The following is a 14,794-nucleotide window of genomic DNA, read 5'->3' as shown; positions in this document are numbered from 1 at the left end:
CAACGTTTGTCACACTAACATTCCTTTCCTTCCCAGATGACTGTAAGGACGTGGCCGGCGCCGTTATTGACATATAAAAATTTAGAACCCTCGAAACGTGCACATTGAGAATGGGCAGCTACTCCCAGGCTCCATTCGTTGATTCTTTGTGCAATTTCGCTTGTTCTGGTCAATCACGGAGTAGCAACTACGAATTGTACAGTCGTCATGCTCATGCTCATGCTCATCAAAAGATATCTTCTGAGAATATTTATTTGTAGTGAAAATGAGCGACAGGCGTCGGCACCTACCGGTCGGCTTGTTGTGGAAGCTAGGTCTACCGCCAAGGAATACATCGAGTAGATTACAGCGTAGCGGGAAGCTAAATGGTTCCTGGTATCGTGACAAAAATGGGAGCTTATTGGTTCACTAAACGGACGTCGGTACCGAAAGAAATTCCACCACATTCTGTAGTCCTTCACTGACGGCGAATATGGACTGGAGAGTGTGCGAGAGGCATACCCATAGCGACCATCTCAGACGATTCCGCATTAGCCAACAGAATCCTGCTACTGCACGGAAAACGACGAAAGGCAAGCTAAAGTGGAAGACGAAAACCTTCGAAAAGGTTTTCTTTCTTGAGGCATTTCGGCCGGACAGCGGGATCAAGAACGTTGATGCGACTGATCTAACATATATATATATATATATATATATATATATATATATATATATATATATATATATATATATATATATATATATATATATATATATATATATATATATATATATATATATATATATATATATATATATATATATATATATATATATATATATATATATATATATATATATATGAATCATCTCCCGTCGTAGATAGGTCGAAACCACCTTTTTCCATTGATGATATCTGCCGCCAGTTGCATCCTTCGTCATACAGTTTTTGTACAGGTATTCTCCGACGATTCTGAAGTCTGGGAAGTTATCGGGGTTTGCCTGAACATCCTGAGTAAGCTTATTAAACCACGGATCTGCTGATGGTGGAATCGAAGTGTTGATCGGGTTGACTATTTCCACTCTACTCAAGCAATCTGGAACAACGTTTGAAGTTCTTTTCCGGTATTTAATATCGGACGAATACGCATTCAAACGAAGAATCTAGCTAGGAGAAGCGTAGGGTCGTCTTCAGGTAGGTCAAACTGGAGTGATCACAATAGACGGTGAAGTGGAGCCTTCGAGATATCCTCGGAATTTCTCTATAGACCGAATTACTGCGACGTGCTCTCGCTGTGTCACCGAGTATTTTCGTTCAGAGGATGAAAGTTTCTGCGAGAAGTAGCAAATTACCTTTTCGTCGCCTTCGATGTCCTGTGTGAGAATTCCTCCTATCGCTACGTCACTCGCATCGCAAGCAACTGCGAATGGTTGTGTGTAATTTGGAGTTGCCAGAACAGGCGCTTTGATGTGAGATGAGATTTGAGAGTCTGGAAGGCTTTTTCGCATTGTTCCGTCCATCGAAATTTTGTTTTAGTCTTCGCGAGTTCTGTAAGCGGTTCGCGAGAAGTCTTTAATGAATCTTCGATACCAGCCACACATCCCAATGAATCGTTAAATTTCTTTCTTGGTGGTTGGAGCAGGAAATTTGCTGATGGATTCTATTTTGTCTTCGTCAACGTGCCAGCCGTTTTCGTCTAACACGTAACCCAAATACTTCAGGCGTTTCCTGCAGACTACTAACTTCTCCGCATTGATTGTGAGTCCTGCCTTCTGCAGTCTTCGTGCAATTTCCTGCAAGAGGTCCAAATGTTCTTGCAACGTTTCGGTGGCCAACACCAAATCATCCAAGTATACAAATACCTTCGGTTTGAGATCAATAAACAGGTGATTCGTGACGCGTGACAGTGCTTGACTGGCTGTGGACAAACCAAACGAAACCACGGTGAATTGATAGTGTCCCCGCTGCGGGATAGTAAAAGCGGTTTTCTGTTTAGATTCTTCATCGAGCGGAATTTGCCAGAATGCGGACTCTAAATCAATAGAAGACAGGAACTTTGACCCACTGAGATTGTTTATGATCGATGCTATCTGGGAAATCGGGTACGCCTCCTGTTCTGTGCCTGAGTTTAATTTTCTAGCGTCTAAACACAATCTCATCGAACCGTCTTTCTTTTTGACTGCTACTGTGACATTGTTCCAAGGACAGCAAATGGTATTCTCGATTACTCCTAGTTCCAACATTCGGTCGACTTCTTTGTTTAAATCGTCGAAAACAAATTTTGACATTGGGTAGTATTTTTGTTTGAACGGAGGAGCGGTTCCTGTGTCTATTTTGTGCGAGTAGAGGTCCGTTCTTCCTAGTCTGCCTTTGTTCCGTGACGTCGGAAAATTCTGGATTACTTTTTGTAAACGTTGCTCGTCGTGTGCCGGCAAGGTTCGAATGATCGATGATTCGTGATCTAGGTTGGTCGTAATTCCACAAATGGTTGCTCTGACGCCGAATTTGGACCAAAAGTCCATTCCCAAAATAAAAATAGAAAGCATTGATTCGATGAACAGCACCGGTAAGGTGATGTTTTTGTTATTGTAGAAAATCGGCACGTGTGCGAAGAATGAAACTGAGTGCGCCGAGTTGTCAGCAGTTTGTACTACTCCGTTAACTGGAAATTTGGTTAATCCTAATCCTAATTCGTCTGCTATTTTGGAGAGTGAACCACCAATTAGACTGCAGGTTGCACCGCTGTCTAGGAGTCCTCGAAGTTGACGACCTAGGATATTGATGTCAGCATATGGGCGATTGTCATGGTTGTCTGGATCAATTACGATAGATTCTGCTTTGCAGAATGCGGGAATTTCGATAATAGAAGGGGCTTTGGTTGTAACCATTTATTGAGAGTTCTCCCAGCTACGGTTTCCCGGATGCTGTGAGATGTTCACTGACTTCCATCTTAAGATGCATGCCTCGCAGTTCCGTGTTGTGCATCCTTTTTTCCCACAGCTGTAGCAGAATAGGAATCGTTTCTGGTTGGGACAGTTTGGATAAGTGTGACCTGGATTTTCACATTGCCAACAGATGATAGTTGGTACCGAATTCCTTGTGCGATGTTCGCTACTGGTCTGTTGCAGTGGTTCTGCAACTGCTCTTTCCTTCCAATTCTGTTGCAGACAAACTGCGTTAACTTCTTCCGTGGCAGTTCGTCGCTGTTGTGCTATCTTATGAGAAAGCGCCATTTAGCACATTTTGAGAAAAACGATTTTTAAAGTTTGAGATTGAATATCTTGAAACTTATAAATGGTATAAACAATCCAAAGAAGACAATTGATGCTTCTATCTATTCTGCATTGATCTCTCAAATATTACGAAGATCGGTTGACTATGTTGCGAGTTTTTACTATGAATGTAAACAAAAGTCGCACTCACACGTGTCATAGGCGTGTATTGATGACAAAATTTATATGACGTGTCATAATCGTGCATGGAAAATTTTCCATAGAAAAAATCATCAAATTTTAACTTTCATTCATATCTTTGCGTTCATATGGTCTATAAACAATCGGTGAAATGCATTTTGAAGGAAATGAGTCAGGGAATCTATAAAAAATTGTTATTCTTGATTACAGTGTTGCCAAATATGCTTTATTTTCAGTTTAAAACTAAAACTGTGTTTTTCTCACAACTCGAGTAATTTTCTTTTGAAAATGTTTATGCCATTGCGTTCCTCAGGCATTTTCACACATAAAAACATCTAAAACTTCAATATAACTTGGGCAAATCTCTAGATATAGTGATTTGAAGCAAAAAACTCACAATTTCTCATCATGTTTCTCGCTATATCTAAATAACCAAGTAGAATTTCAATATTCTGAAAACGCCACTTTGTAGAGATTTTACAAACAAGTAATGTGGCATATCTAACTCAGTTTACCCCAAAATGGCGTTTGTCATAAGATAGCACAACAGCGACGAGTTGCCGTTATTTCATTCTGAATGGCCATGCCCTGCTGGAATGCTTCGCGTTCCTGTACTTCAAGAGGGTTCCAGTCTTCTTCCCCGTCTGGGTTGAGTTCCACCGTGTTAACCTGCGCTCTGTTGAACGGCTGCCTATTGAATAGTTGCCGGTAAGGATTGTCCACCCTGATCGTCACTGGACGCTGAATTGCCGGAGTTTCAGGTTTGTTTCAAGGAATGCGGGGAGTAGTCGAAGCTCTACCCCGAATCGAATAGGACCGAGACACTTCAAAGTCTTTGCAAACAGCGACTATGTCCTTGACTGTTATCGCTCGTGATGCTGCTGCTATCGGAGTGTTGTCCGAGTTCAGGTGAGATTTCATTATGAAAAGTTTTTCCGATTCTGATATTACTGATTCAATTATTTCAAAGGCTGCTACTAGATCTCTGTAGAACGTCGTAAACGATTCGTTTGACCTTTGGAATCGTAAATACAGATCTTGTTTGATGATCTCGGAATAGTTCGTAGGTAAAAACTCCTGCTTAATTTCCGATTTGAACGCTTCCCAACTGGTAAGGTGGATGTAAGAGCGTGTGTACCACTGAAGAGCTCGCCCTTTGAGTAAATACTTAACTAAACGGACCAACGTTTGCCCATCAATTCCTTCCGTGTCGGCGTATGTGTTTACTTGGTTGAGGAATTCACCTAGTTGGATGATATTCGTCTTACCATTGCAAGGCCACTTGTGTACAGACTGAGGGAATCTATTTGGAGTCGCTTGTAGATTCGACGTTCAAGGTGTGTTGGGTCTGCCTTGCTATGCCAAAAACCGTATGAAGTTCTCTCGCAAGAGCGGTGGAATATTGTCCAATTCACGGTGCTGTTGTGGCAATCCGTACTGATTTTGTAGATAAGGATCCCAATGTCCCGGAATGGAGCTGTTCTGAAATCCTTGTCGTAAGACACCTTGATTTTGTTGCCCTCGTAACTGCGCTTCAATTTGCTGCCTCTGTATCTGCTCCCGGTGTAATTGTTCTTCCAATTGCTGTCGTTGCTGTAGCATCTGATCTAGCGATTGTTGGAGTTGCTGTCCTTGCTGTTGTTGTTGAATCCTAAGCTGCTGTTCTTGTTGTAGTTGTTGCTGATGTTGACGTATCAGCTCTTGTTGATGCTGTTTTTGTATTTGCTGTTCTTGTTCACGCTGATTCTCCAAAACGGGTTGATCTAACGGTTTCGGCGACTGATGTTGAAGTAGCTGTTCCTGAAGTTCCTGCTCTAATTGTTGTTTCTGCTGGGAAGTTTCTTTTATGCTTGATTGAAGCTGGGCGATCTTGAGCCTTTGAAGAGTCTCTAGATCTCCAGGCAATTCTTCTGGACGGGATCGTTTTGTTGTTGCTCTGATGCATCTACCAAGTCTTCTATGAATGCTTCAATTCTTTCCAGAGATTTATCGATTTTTGCGAGCGTTTTCTCATTAGCTGTGATTATGCCCCTCTATATGTGAAGCAAGGACTAGACCCCTACACGTCTTCCCCACTTTTGACCTGCACTGTTATCGGCCACCTCTCCAACGCCTGCCACAGGAGCCTCAGGACAAACTTTACACATCTTCAATACAATGCATTCTTATAATTGATATTGGCCATATTAAGGCTCCGTTGATTATACACTGCTTATCCAAGAATAACTCAATTGATGAAGGCTTGATCTTTGCAGCATTCTTGCATCCCTTCTGCTTCTCTGTCTTCATGCTATTCTGCTCACAATGGGCCCATACGTATGTGGTGAAGATGGTACTCACCTAGATAGACAGGTAATTGGTCTGTACTTTGTTAAGTTGGACGTGTTGCTGGAGAATTGTGTTGCCACGGGCGATGAAATTCGGTAATAAGCGTGATTCACGTAACGCCCTGTAGAAACATAAAACCCTCGTAGGATGAACAACGGTCAGATTCTTGTACCAATAGTTCTGGACACCGTCTAGTCCAGGTGCCGCCTAATTTTAAGGCACCGCGTCTCCCTGCGAGCATCATTGGTTTCGACGATGATAGATGAAATCTCGCCAAATTTTTCGTCTGCCCATTCCTCGCACCTTAGGTACAGCTGTCCCTCGCGATGTTTTCCAGGGACCTTCCAAATACCAGCCCAAAAGCTATCTGGTCGACCTTCGTTGAAATCGGCCTTCTCGTGGCTGATTCGCTCATTGGACGCTCGCTCGATATTACTGAATATCCGATTTCGTTGTCGTCGTTTCCCAGAGTCACTTCAACGCCTTAGCCGTTTTGGTAAGACACTCATTAGCTGTACTAGAGTTGAGTTTCTCCATCAGGTGATGAGCTCCAAGCATGTGAAGCTCAGTAGGTGTAATGATCGCAGCCACATGACGACATGATTTCGCCAATATTTTGCTGTCCCTGTACGAGGTGAACCTTGCAATAGCGGCACGTTTATTCGAAATCCAGCTCTTCAATCTTCGCTGCTATGGAGGTACTAACCTTTCCCGGTGATTTTGGAGCGAGTCGCCTCTAGGTATCTAGGTTTAGGTCGGTATCCTAAACATCTGACGCTTGCCACCACAGCACAGAATACTACTAGCTGCAGACCTTCCAGGCTCTGCACAAATTCCAGGTGCATTGGAAGAACGAACCTGGAGTGTGCAGGTCAGCTTAAAAGAATATTGCAGCTACGGGATACTACGGCGTAACATTGGGACCGTGTCGCGATACTGCGTAACCGCTCCGTTCATTGTTACGACCAAATCACGCAGTAGCTGCCGATCAAGGGGTAGGTATTCTGACAATGATGGGACTTCAGCTATAGATGTGTCCACCAGCGCCAGCGCTCAAGGGTTGCGGCCCTTACTCGCAAATGTCGCGCTCAACCTTATGGACCTTCACCTCGACATATCGCTTGCTCTACTGTTCCTTCTACTCAGCTCTCTCTCTCTCTCTCTCTCTCTCTCTCTCTCTCTCTCTCTCTCTCTCTCTCTCTCTGCAGTTTCTGCTGAATCAGATCGATTCAAAGGTTGAGAATATTGTCGCGGATGATTGCTGTACGCCTTGCGTTCATCGCGTTCTGATTCAGACGTCCGGCATGCTCTCCCTTCATCGAACATCTCGAGTACTTGATGTCGTCCGCTTATGTCAGTCTCAAGCGCTGAGCAAAGATAGTACGAGCGGATCACGAATTTGTGCATCTCCGTCGTCCACATGATCCTACGCTTCTTTGTTTCTGTGAGGGTGAGCTACTGACGTCTTCTATTCGTAGCACTGCTACTCTCTCCGTCCTTTGGCAGCGGTAGTTCTTAGGACTCAAAACCCGCTGTCCCACCTCCAGCCTCGGGTAGTTCGCATTGTACTCCGTACTAAGACCAACAGTAGTTGGGGTTAGGGACGTTGCGATACTTTCGATACTAGTACGGAATCGATACTTCTGTTTCCGATACGCGATTTTCTAGTATCGATACTTGAAGCACGATACTTTGCTGATATTGACACAATGTTCATGACATCGAAAAGAATCGAAGCAACCAGTAGGTTGAAGAATTTGATTCGGAATTTTGAACGACTTTGAAATGATTTGCGAGTCAAATGCAATTACCGATTCAGACTCGACCATTATGGAATCGGTTGTTGCATTTGACTCCATGATTAGAGTTGCTAAAAATTTGGAGCATTTGATGGAAAAATCAAGTAGATGATTGATGATCAATCGATTGCATGCATTGTCCATTATCAGACAGTTTATGAAACTTTCTGAATAACTAATAATTTTTTTTATCTGTTCTGACCAGTGTTTCAAAAATCACTCCATTCAGCATGCGTTGAAAAAACCATAGTTTGACAAATCATTAAAATCCATGATTTCATCACTCATGGTTTTTTGACTCCTGAGGAGTGAAAACCGCCAAGGAGTGAAAACAGGTTACTAGATTATAATTGCAGCATACAGTTTAAAAGCCCGAGCTCAATTTAGATTTTCAATTTTCATTTTATCAAGCACAAAAGCAAAACAGATGCTTGGTACAGTTCATGGCGAAAGCTTCTTTTCGATAGACCTCGAAGGAGTGCCATTTTAGCTATAAGTCGATTTACACCAAAAGAACGCGCTGAAATCGTAGCGCTTTACATTGAAAACGATCGTTCAATAGTGAAAACTGTGCGTGTTTATCGTAAAAAATATGGCAGGCTCACTTCACCCTTTCCGGCGGAGTAAATAAACAAAATTTTCGAATTTGGGGGACATAGAATCCACATGGTATACATCAAACACCACTGCACGACCAGAAAGTAACTGTTTTGGCCGGAGTATGCTCCAAAACAACCATCGGTCCTTATTTTTTCAAAGAGGGGGAGACCATCGACAACGGATGCTACCGTTGGATTTTGGCGCACTTTGTCTATCCACAAATGCAGAAAATAGGTCTGAAAAACTTCTATTTTCAACAAGACGGGGCACCTGGCCACACCGCAATCAAGTTCTTGCAGAGCAAATTCTCAGGACGCGTTGTCTCAAAAAATTATGATTTGGAATGGCCTCCTCATTCTCCGGATTTAACGGTGCCAGATATTTTTCTGTGGGGTTACTTGAAAAGTAAAGTGTATTCTAGCAAACCTAAGTACCGAGCTCAAAGCTAATATACGAGCTGAAATTGCTGCGATTAAGCCCGATATACTGTCCAATGTCATGCAAAATGCCCGCAAAAGAGCTGCTTTTTGTGTTTCAAATGGGGGTTATATAATCTACGTTGTATAATAAACCTGGTTTAAATGGCATAAAATATCCTAAAAAACTTGTTTACTTGTGAAAACGGCTAAAAATGGCGAAGTTGTTCAATGTTGCAAAAGGATACATCCAGCTGGCGCACCCTGTACCTACTGCTGGGATAATTGAGAAATTAAACATACAAATCTTGAAGACCTGTTAGCAAAGTTTGAAATTAAATTCGGTCTATAAGCGGCGACAGAATAAGAATCACAACCCGGAGTGGAGAGGAGGAGCCAAAACCAGAAGTGAAAACCTAAGAGTCAAAACCCTTTTGGATTTTTCATTTTCATTTTACTCACTCCCAGAAACGTGCATAACAATGATTGGTTTCCACCGCTCGTTTGGAAACAGGCTCCTTGGTGGGAAATGTGTGGTTTATTTGAAACACTGCTTCTGACGGTACTCCAGTGGGCGCAACGTCCGACAGAATCGTCAACTGGATCCAACATCAAACGAATCGGACCAAGGAAATATGTAGATTGGAATTAAGCTATTGTAAAAGTATGGAATCAAATGGCGATATCTTCAAGTATCGATACTATGACTACGATTATATCGAAAGTATCAATACTTGGTGCCCTTGATGCCAGTATCGATTCTAAGTATCGATGTATTTTAATATCGCAACGTCCCTAGTTGGGGTGCCCTCCTCGAGCGATCACATGGCCAAAATTCTTGTTGTTCACAGCTCCATCGTTTGGCTGTAGTGAAAAGCAGCCCCTTGACGTGAGAAGCGCCCACACGGTTCCTCCCTGTCAGTATACTATCAAAGATCTCACCGGGGTTGGATATCCGATCTCCCTTCAAGTTACTGGTACCACGGGGCAGTTCTGTATCAGAGGGTTATTCACCTCTGATACAGAACTGCCCCGTGGTACCAGCGTGTGGGGCCTCGAGTAACACAATAATACAACTTTTCCAGACTTTTTATTTATTTATTTCTTTATTTGTTAATTTGTTTATTTGTTTATTTGTTTATTTGTTTATTTGTTTATTTGTTTATTTGTTTATTTGTTTATTTGTTTATTTGTTTATTTGTTTATTTGTTTATTTGTTTATTTGTTTATTTGTTTATTTGTTTATTTGTTTATTTGTTTATTTGTTTATTTGTTTATTTGTTTATTTGTTTATTTATTTATTTGTTTATTTGTTTATTTGTTTATTTGTTTATTTGTTTATTTGTTTATTTGTTTATTTGTTTATTTGTTCATTTGTTTATTTGTTTATTTGTTTATTTGTTTATTTGTTTATTTGTTTATTTGTTTATTTGTTTATTTGTTTATTTGTTTATTTGTTTATTTGTTTATTTGATTATTTGTTTATTTGTTAATTTGTTCATTTGTTTATTTGTCTATTTGTTTATTTGTTTTTCTGTTTATTTGCTTTTTTTGGTTTATTTGTTATTTGTTTATTTGTTTATTTGTTTATTTGTTTATTTGTTTATTTGCTTATTTGTTTATTTCTATATTTCTTTATTTCTTTATTTGTTTATTTGTTTATTTGTTTATTTGTTTATTTGTTTATTTGTTTATTTGTTTATTTGTTTATTTGTTTATTTGTTTATTTGTTTATTTGTTTATTTGTTTATTTGTTTATTTGTTTATTTGTTTATTTGTTTATTTGTTCATTTGTTTATTTGTTTATTTGCTTATTTGTGTATTGGTTTATTTATTTATTTATTTATTTGTTTATTTGTTTATCTGTTTATTTGTTTATTTGTTTTTTTGTTTTTCTTGTTTAATTTTTTTTTTTTTTTTGTTTGGGGACTTTAACCGCAATTGCGGTCATTCATCCCATTCATCATTTATTCAGTTAAAGTAACGTACATATCATTTAATAGCTATAGTGATTTCAATAAATTGGTCTTCCTAATGAATTTTACTAGTTTCTTCTCTTCTTCTTCATTATTGCACAGAATTTGTCCAAGCGTTTCTCCAAGTCTGCAGTTCTTTCGATGAGTTTCATATTCTCTGCACTCCAATAGTATATGTCGTACTGTGAGTTGTTCGCCGCATGTCCGACAATTGCTGCTATCTCTGCTGAACAGGTGCTGATGTGTTAGCCTAGTGTGACCGATTCGCAGACGACTAATTGCTCTCCTCTCTGTTGCTGGAAATCTGTCTTGCCATTTAAGGGTTGTTGATTTTATTGACCTCAAGAAGGTAGATTTATTTCTCCACTGCTGTTCCCATTGCAAACGGACATTTGTCTTGCATGATCTGATTGCATCCTCGCTCGGAATTCTGCTGGTGAGCTCTGTTTCTTCTCTTGCTGCTTTTGTTAGTGCATCCGCTCTTTCGTTCCCAGTTATTCCCGTATGCCCTGGGATCCAACAGAGAACGACTGATTTATCTTCCAGTTTCTCTTCGATTGCTTGTATCCATGCATGCCGTGAGCGACCTTTCTCAAGTGCTGAGAGCACGCTGGCTGAATCCGTAAAGATAACAGAGGCTGATGTATTTGTACACAAGTTCGCAATGGCATGAAGAATTGCCATAGCTTCTGCCGAGAAGATAGAGCATTCCTTGGGTAGTTTTTTACTAATTTCTATATTGTCACATACAATTCCGAAGCCCACTCTATCTGAGTCTACTGAACCATCAGTATAAATGAGACGATGGAATACATATTTTGTTGCACAAAGCGCCCTGAAAAGTTGTTGTGATTTTGTTGGTGGTTCTCCAACCTTAAACTGCGATTTAATGGACCAGTCAACTTGTACTGCTGTGGTATTCCAGGGTCTGTCACCGAGGCGCTGCAATGCTGCAATGTTTGGGAGAGTTTTCCCTGTAAGGGTATGATAGGCTGCCATGGCTCTTTTAATCGAAGGAAAAATATCCGTATATTCCCCATTGGTGTTCAATGATGGAAAAAGAACAGGAGCTTTTTCTATCAGCCTAATTGCTTTCATTGTTACGTTCAGCGTAACCAATTGGTCGAACGGCAACTGTCCCGCTTCTGCCATTATGGAGTCAACTGGACTAGATCGAAAAGCTCCAGAGGATTCTCTTACAGCAGAGTTGTAAAGTGGCTGTAATACCTTCATATTCGTTGGACTGCCACCATTGACAAAGCTCATACCGAAGAATAATTTTGGAACTATTACTGCATTGGTGATCTGTTGTAAAGTGGTTCTCGTACCACCATACATAACGTTTCCGACTACCTTCAAGAAGTTCAAAACAGATTGAACATTGCGCCGTGTAGTTGCTGCATGCCGTTTAAAGTTTAACCGCTTGTCTACAATTATACCAAGGATTTTTAGGTAATCAGCCTCAGGAACTTCTGCGCGATCGATGGTTATGGGGGGGACGTTAGGGTGCTTCCGTTTCCTACATATGTGTATATAGTTAGACTTTTCAGTTGAGATTGACATGCTGTTTTGATCGGCCCATATTCCAAGCATTGTGGCGGCTTTCTGCAGTTGTCGTCGCACTTGTTTCGCATTTTCACCAACAGCTATTACTAATACGTCATCGGCATACACAAAAATTCGTAGCTCTTTCGGGATTTTCTCGAAAACTGTCTCCATCAATGCCAGGAATAATGTAACGGAAAGAACTGAGCCTTGAGGAATTCCTGTAGCTTGTGATTTGCGGGTTGACATCGTATCGCCTATATAGACACGGAAGCATCTATCGCTTAAAAAGTTTTGGATGAAGCGAAGCATTCGACCAGTGATTCCCCAGCTTCGCAACTTGGAGATAATTTTATATCTGTTCGCTTTATCATAAGCCTTCTGTAAATCAATTGTTAGAATTTCGCAGTGTTTACCGTCGTCAACAGGTTGTCTGATAGCTTCCTCGAAGCATGCCATGTATGTGTCCACTTCTCTTCCTCTTCGGAAAGCAAACTGTTGTTTGTTGAAGTGGTTGTGGTTTTCAATTTCCTCGACAAGTCTTCTGTTAACCATTCGTTCTACCACTTTACTGAAGCAACTAAGCAAAGTGATTGGACGTTGGTTTCCAATTTTTTTTCGCATCTTTCCCTGGTTTTGGCAGTGGGACGATGATACCTTCTTTCCAAGATTCAGGCATTTTCCCGGTGCTCCAGAGTGTGTTTATTGCATCTAGTACTAGTAATTTTACTCGAAAGGGTAAGTGACGGAGCATTGCATAACTAATGTTATCAGCACCAACTGATGTATTTCCTCCTCTTTCCAGTGCCCAAAACAGTTCAGCTATTGTAAATATTTGGTTGTAGTTTTCGTCGGTATTTAAGTTTTGTTCAGCATCGATCAAAGCGTCCATTGATGACATGGGCAGTTTGGAAATCGAGTGAAAGTAGCTTGCCAAATGCTCCGCCACTTGGAATTGGTCTTCAATTGTTTCACCATGAACCGTTAGCGTTAATTTTTGGAAGTTTCGTCTGCCACAAAATGCATTTACCTTTCGCCACATATCACTAGTAGAAGTTTGCGGGTTGAAACCGGATACAAAACTAATCCAAGATGTTTTCTTCGCGGTCGTAACAACTTTCCTGGATTCATTCCGCGCTTCCTGGAACTCTTTTAATAGTTGTTCCTTGCGTGGATCAGAATCATTTGTTCGTCGTAGTGCTCTGAGTTTTCTGCGCCTTCTTTTAATTGCTGCACTGACCTCATCATTCCACCAAGGAACAGCCCTTTTTCCTGCTTTACCAGATGTACGGGGAATGCTATGTTCTGCTGCATAGGAAATCTGTTCGCTGAGCTCTTCTACAGAAAAAGTTTGGTCACGTGGCAAGCGTTCGAGTAGTATGGCTTCATACTCGCCCCAGTCGGCTTGCTTGTGCAGCCACCGTCTACGATGGTTCGCGTTCGGCATACCTATTGGTGCGCTCACGATCAGAGGATAATGGTCGCTGGTTCGGGTATCATTTTCCACATTCCATTGCAGCTTTGTTACCAGCTCTTGTGATACGATGGTTAGGTCTAATACAGAGGTCCTACCTGTACGAGGATCGAGCCTTGTATGTTCTCCAGTGTTTAAGATCACAAGATTATGTTTTGCTACGAAATCCTCAATAATGACTCCTTTAGGATCGTGTGTTTCGCTCCCCCATAGTGGGTTGTGTGAGTTAAAATCGCCCAGTAGCACGATGGGTGGTGGTAGCTCGATGATTAACCTTTCAAGTTCCTCCTCGAGTTGTCGTGGTGGCATGTGACATTGTATATAAACCGAGGCATATGTAGCTTTTACAGGATGGTCGACACGAGCTGCGACTACTTGTAATGCTGTTTTGAGTTGAAGAAATCTGTGTGTTGCTGATCGGTGAATAGCAAGGCCCACGCCGTTTTGAGAGTGAGATGTTGGTCCATGTCGAATGTTCCACTTGTATTCCGAACGATGAAAGCGGTCCATAATCTGTACACGAGATATTCGCGTTTCCTGTAGAGCGATTACTGACGGTTGGTATTCATTTACTAGTAATTGTAGCTCAGCATAACGTTCCTGAACGCCGTTTACATTCCACTGTACTGCAATGCATTTGGCGTTTTTATCGGTTCCCGTGTGCCTCGATTCTGTTGCAAATTCCTTTTCCAGTTCACTTGGACCTTCAACAGGAAGACCGGAGTTAAAGCAAGACAATGGCAAGTTGACGGCCGTGCCCGCTACCCCCGGTACGACCTCTGCCTGTTCAGACAGTGACGGGGCTACTTTCATCTCTTCCCCGTCAAGTTGAAGTAGTGATTCATCTGATAATTGTTCACGCTGATTGTTCTCCTCATAGCTATATACCGGTGCAGTATGATCGAACATTGTTATTGGGTGATTGAAAGGGTCCATGTGAGTGTGAATTGTTTTTGGTGATAGTGTGATGGAGATACCGGAGCTGTAGGTTGAATTACTTTCACTTGTTGTGGTGAGTCATTTCTTCATCGGTAGCCGTGTCTTCTGCAGAAGAATAAGCTATGGTATCAACGGTGCATGTTGGGTCAATTTGCTCAGTACTTATGGATGCGCCTTGCAATGCTTTTAGTTGTTTCGGTGGTCTTTTTGGTGGACTGAAAACTGGTCTTCTCTTTTGGCTGCTTTGCGTTTCTTCGCCGCTTGATAATGAAAGGTTTGTTGTGCTACCGTATCGACTATCATTCCGTAACTGTTGTCTGGTTA

General features: G+C 41.3%; 1 protein-coding gene across 1 annotated transcript; it reads right to left on the bottom strand.

Moving 5' to 3' along the window:
• Positions 1-2,868: 2,868 nt before the first annotated feature.
• On the bottom strand, positions 2,869-14,440 carry LOC131680580 (uncharacterized). Its single transcript, XM_058961294.1, is given in 5 exon segments — positions 2,869-3,191; positions 3,948-4,696; positions 4,763-5,310; positions 5,313-5,410; positions 13,630-14,440. Coding segments are annotated over 5 exon segments (2,529 nt in total).
• Between the last annotated feature and the right edge of the window lie 354 nt (positions 14,441-14,794).

The sequence above is a fragment of the Topomyia yanbarensis genome, chromosome 2 (genome assembly GCF_030247195.1).
Source record: "Topomyia yanbarensis strain Yona2022 chromosome 2, ASM3024719v1, whole genome shotgun sequence".
In the NCBI taxonomy this organism is placed as follows: Eukaryota; Metazoa; Arthropoda; class Insecta; order Diptera; family Culicidae; genus Topomyia; species Topomyia yanbarensis.
The sequence above is the reverse complement of the archived record's forward strand: the minus strand, read 5'-3'. Positions and strand labels throughout refer to the sequence as shown.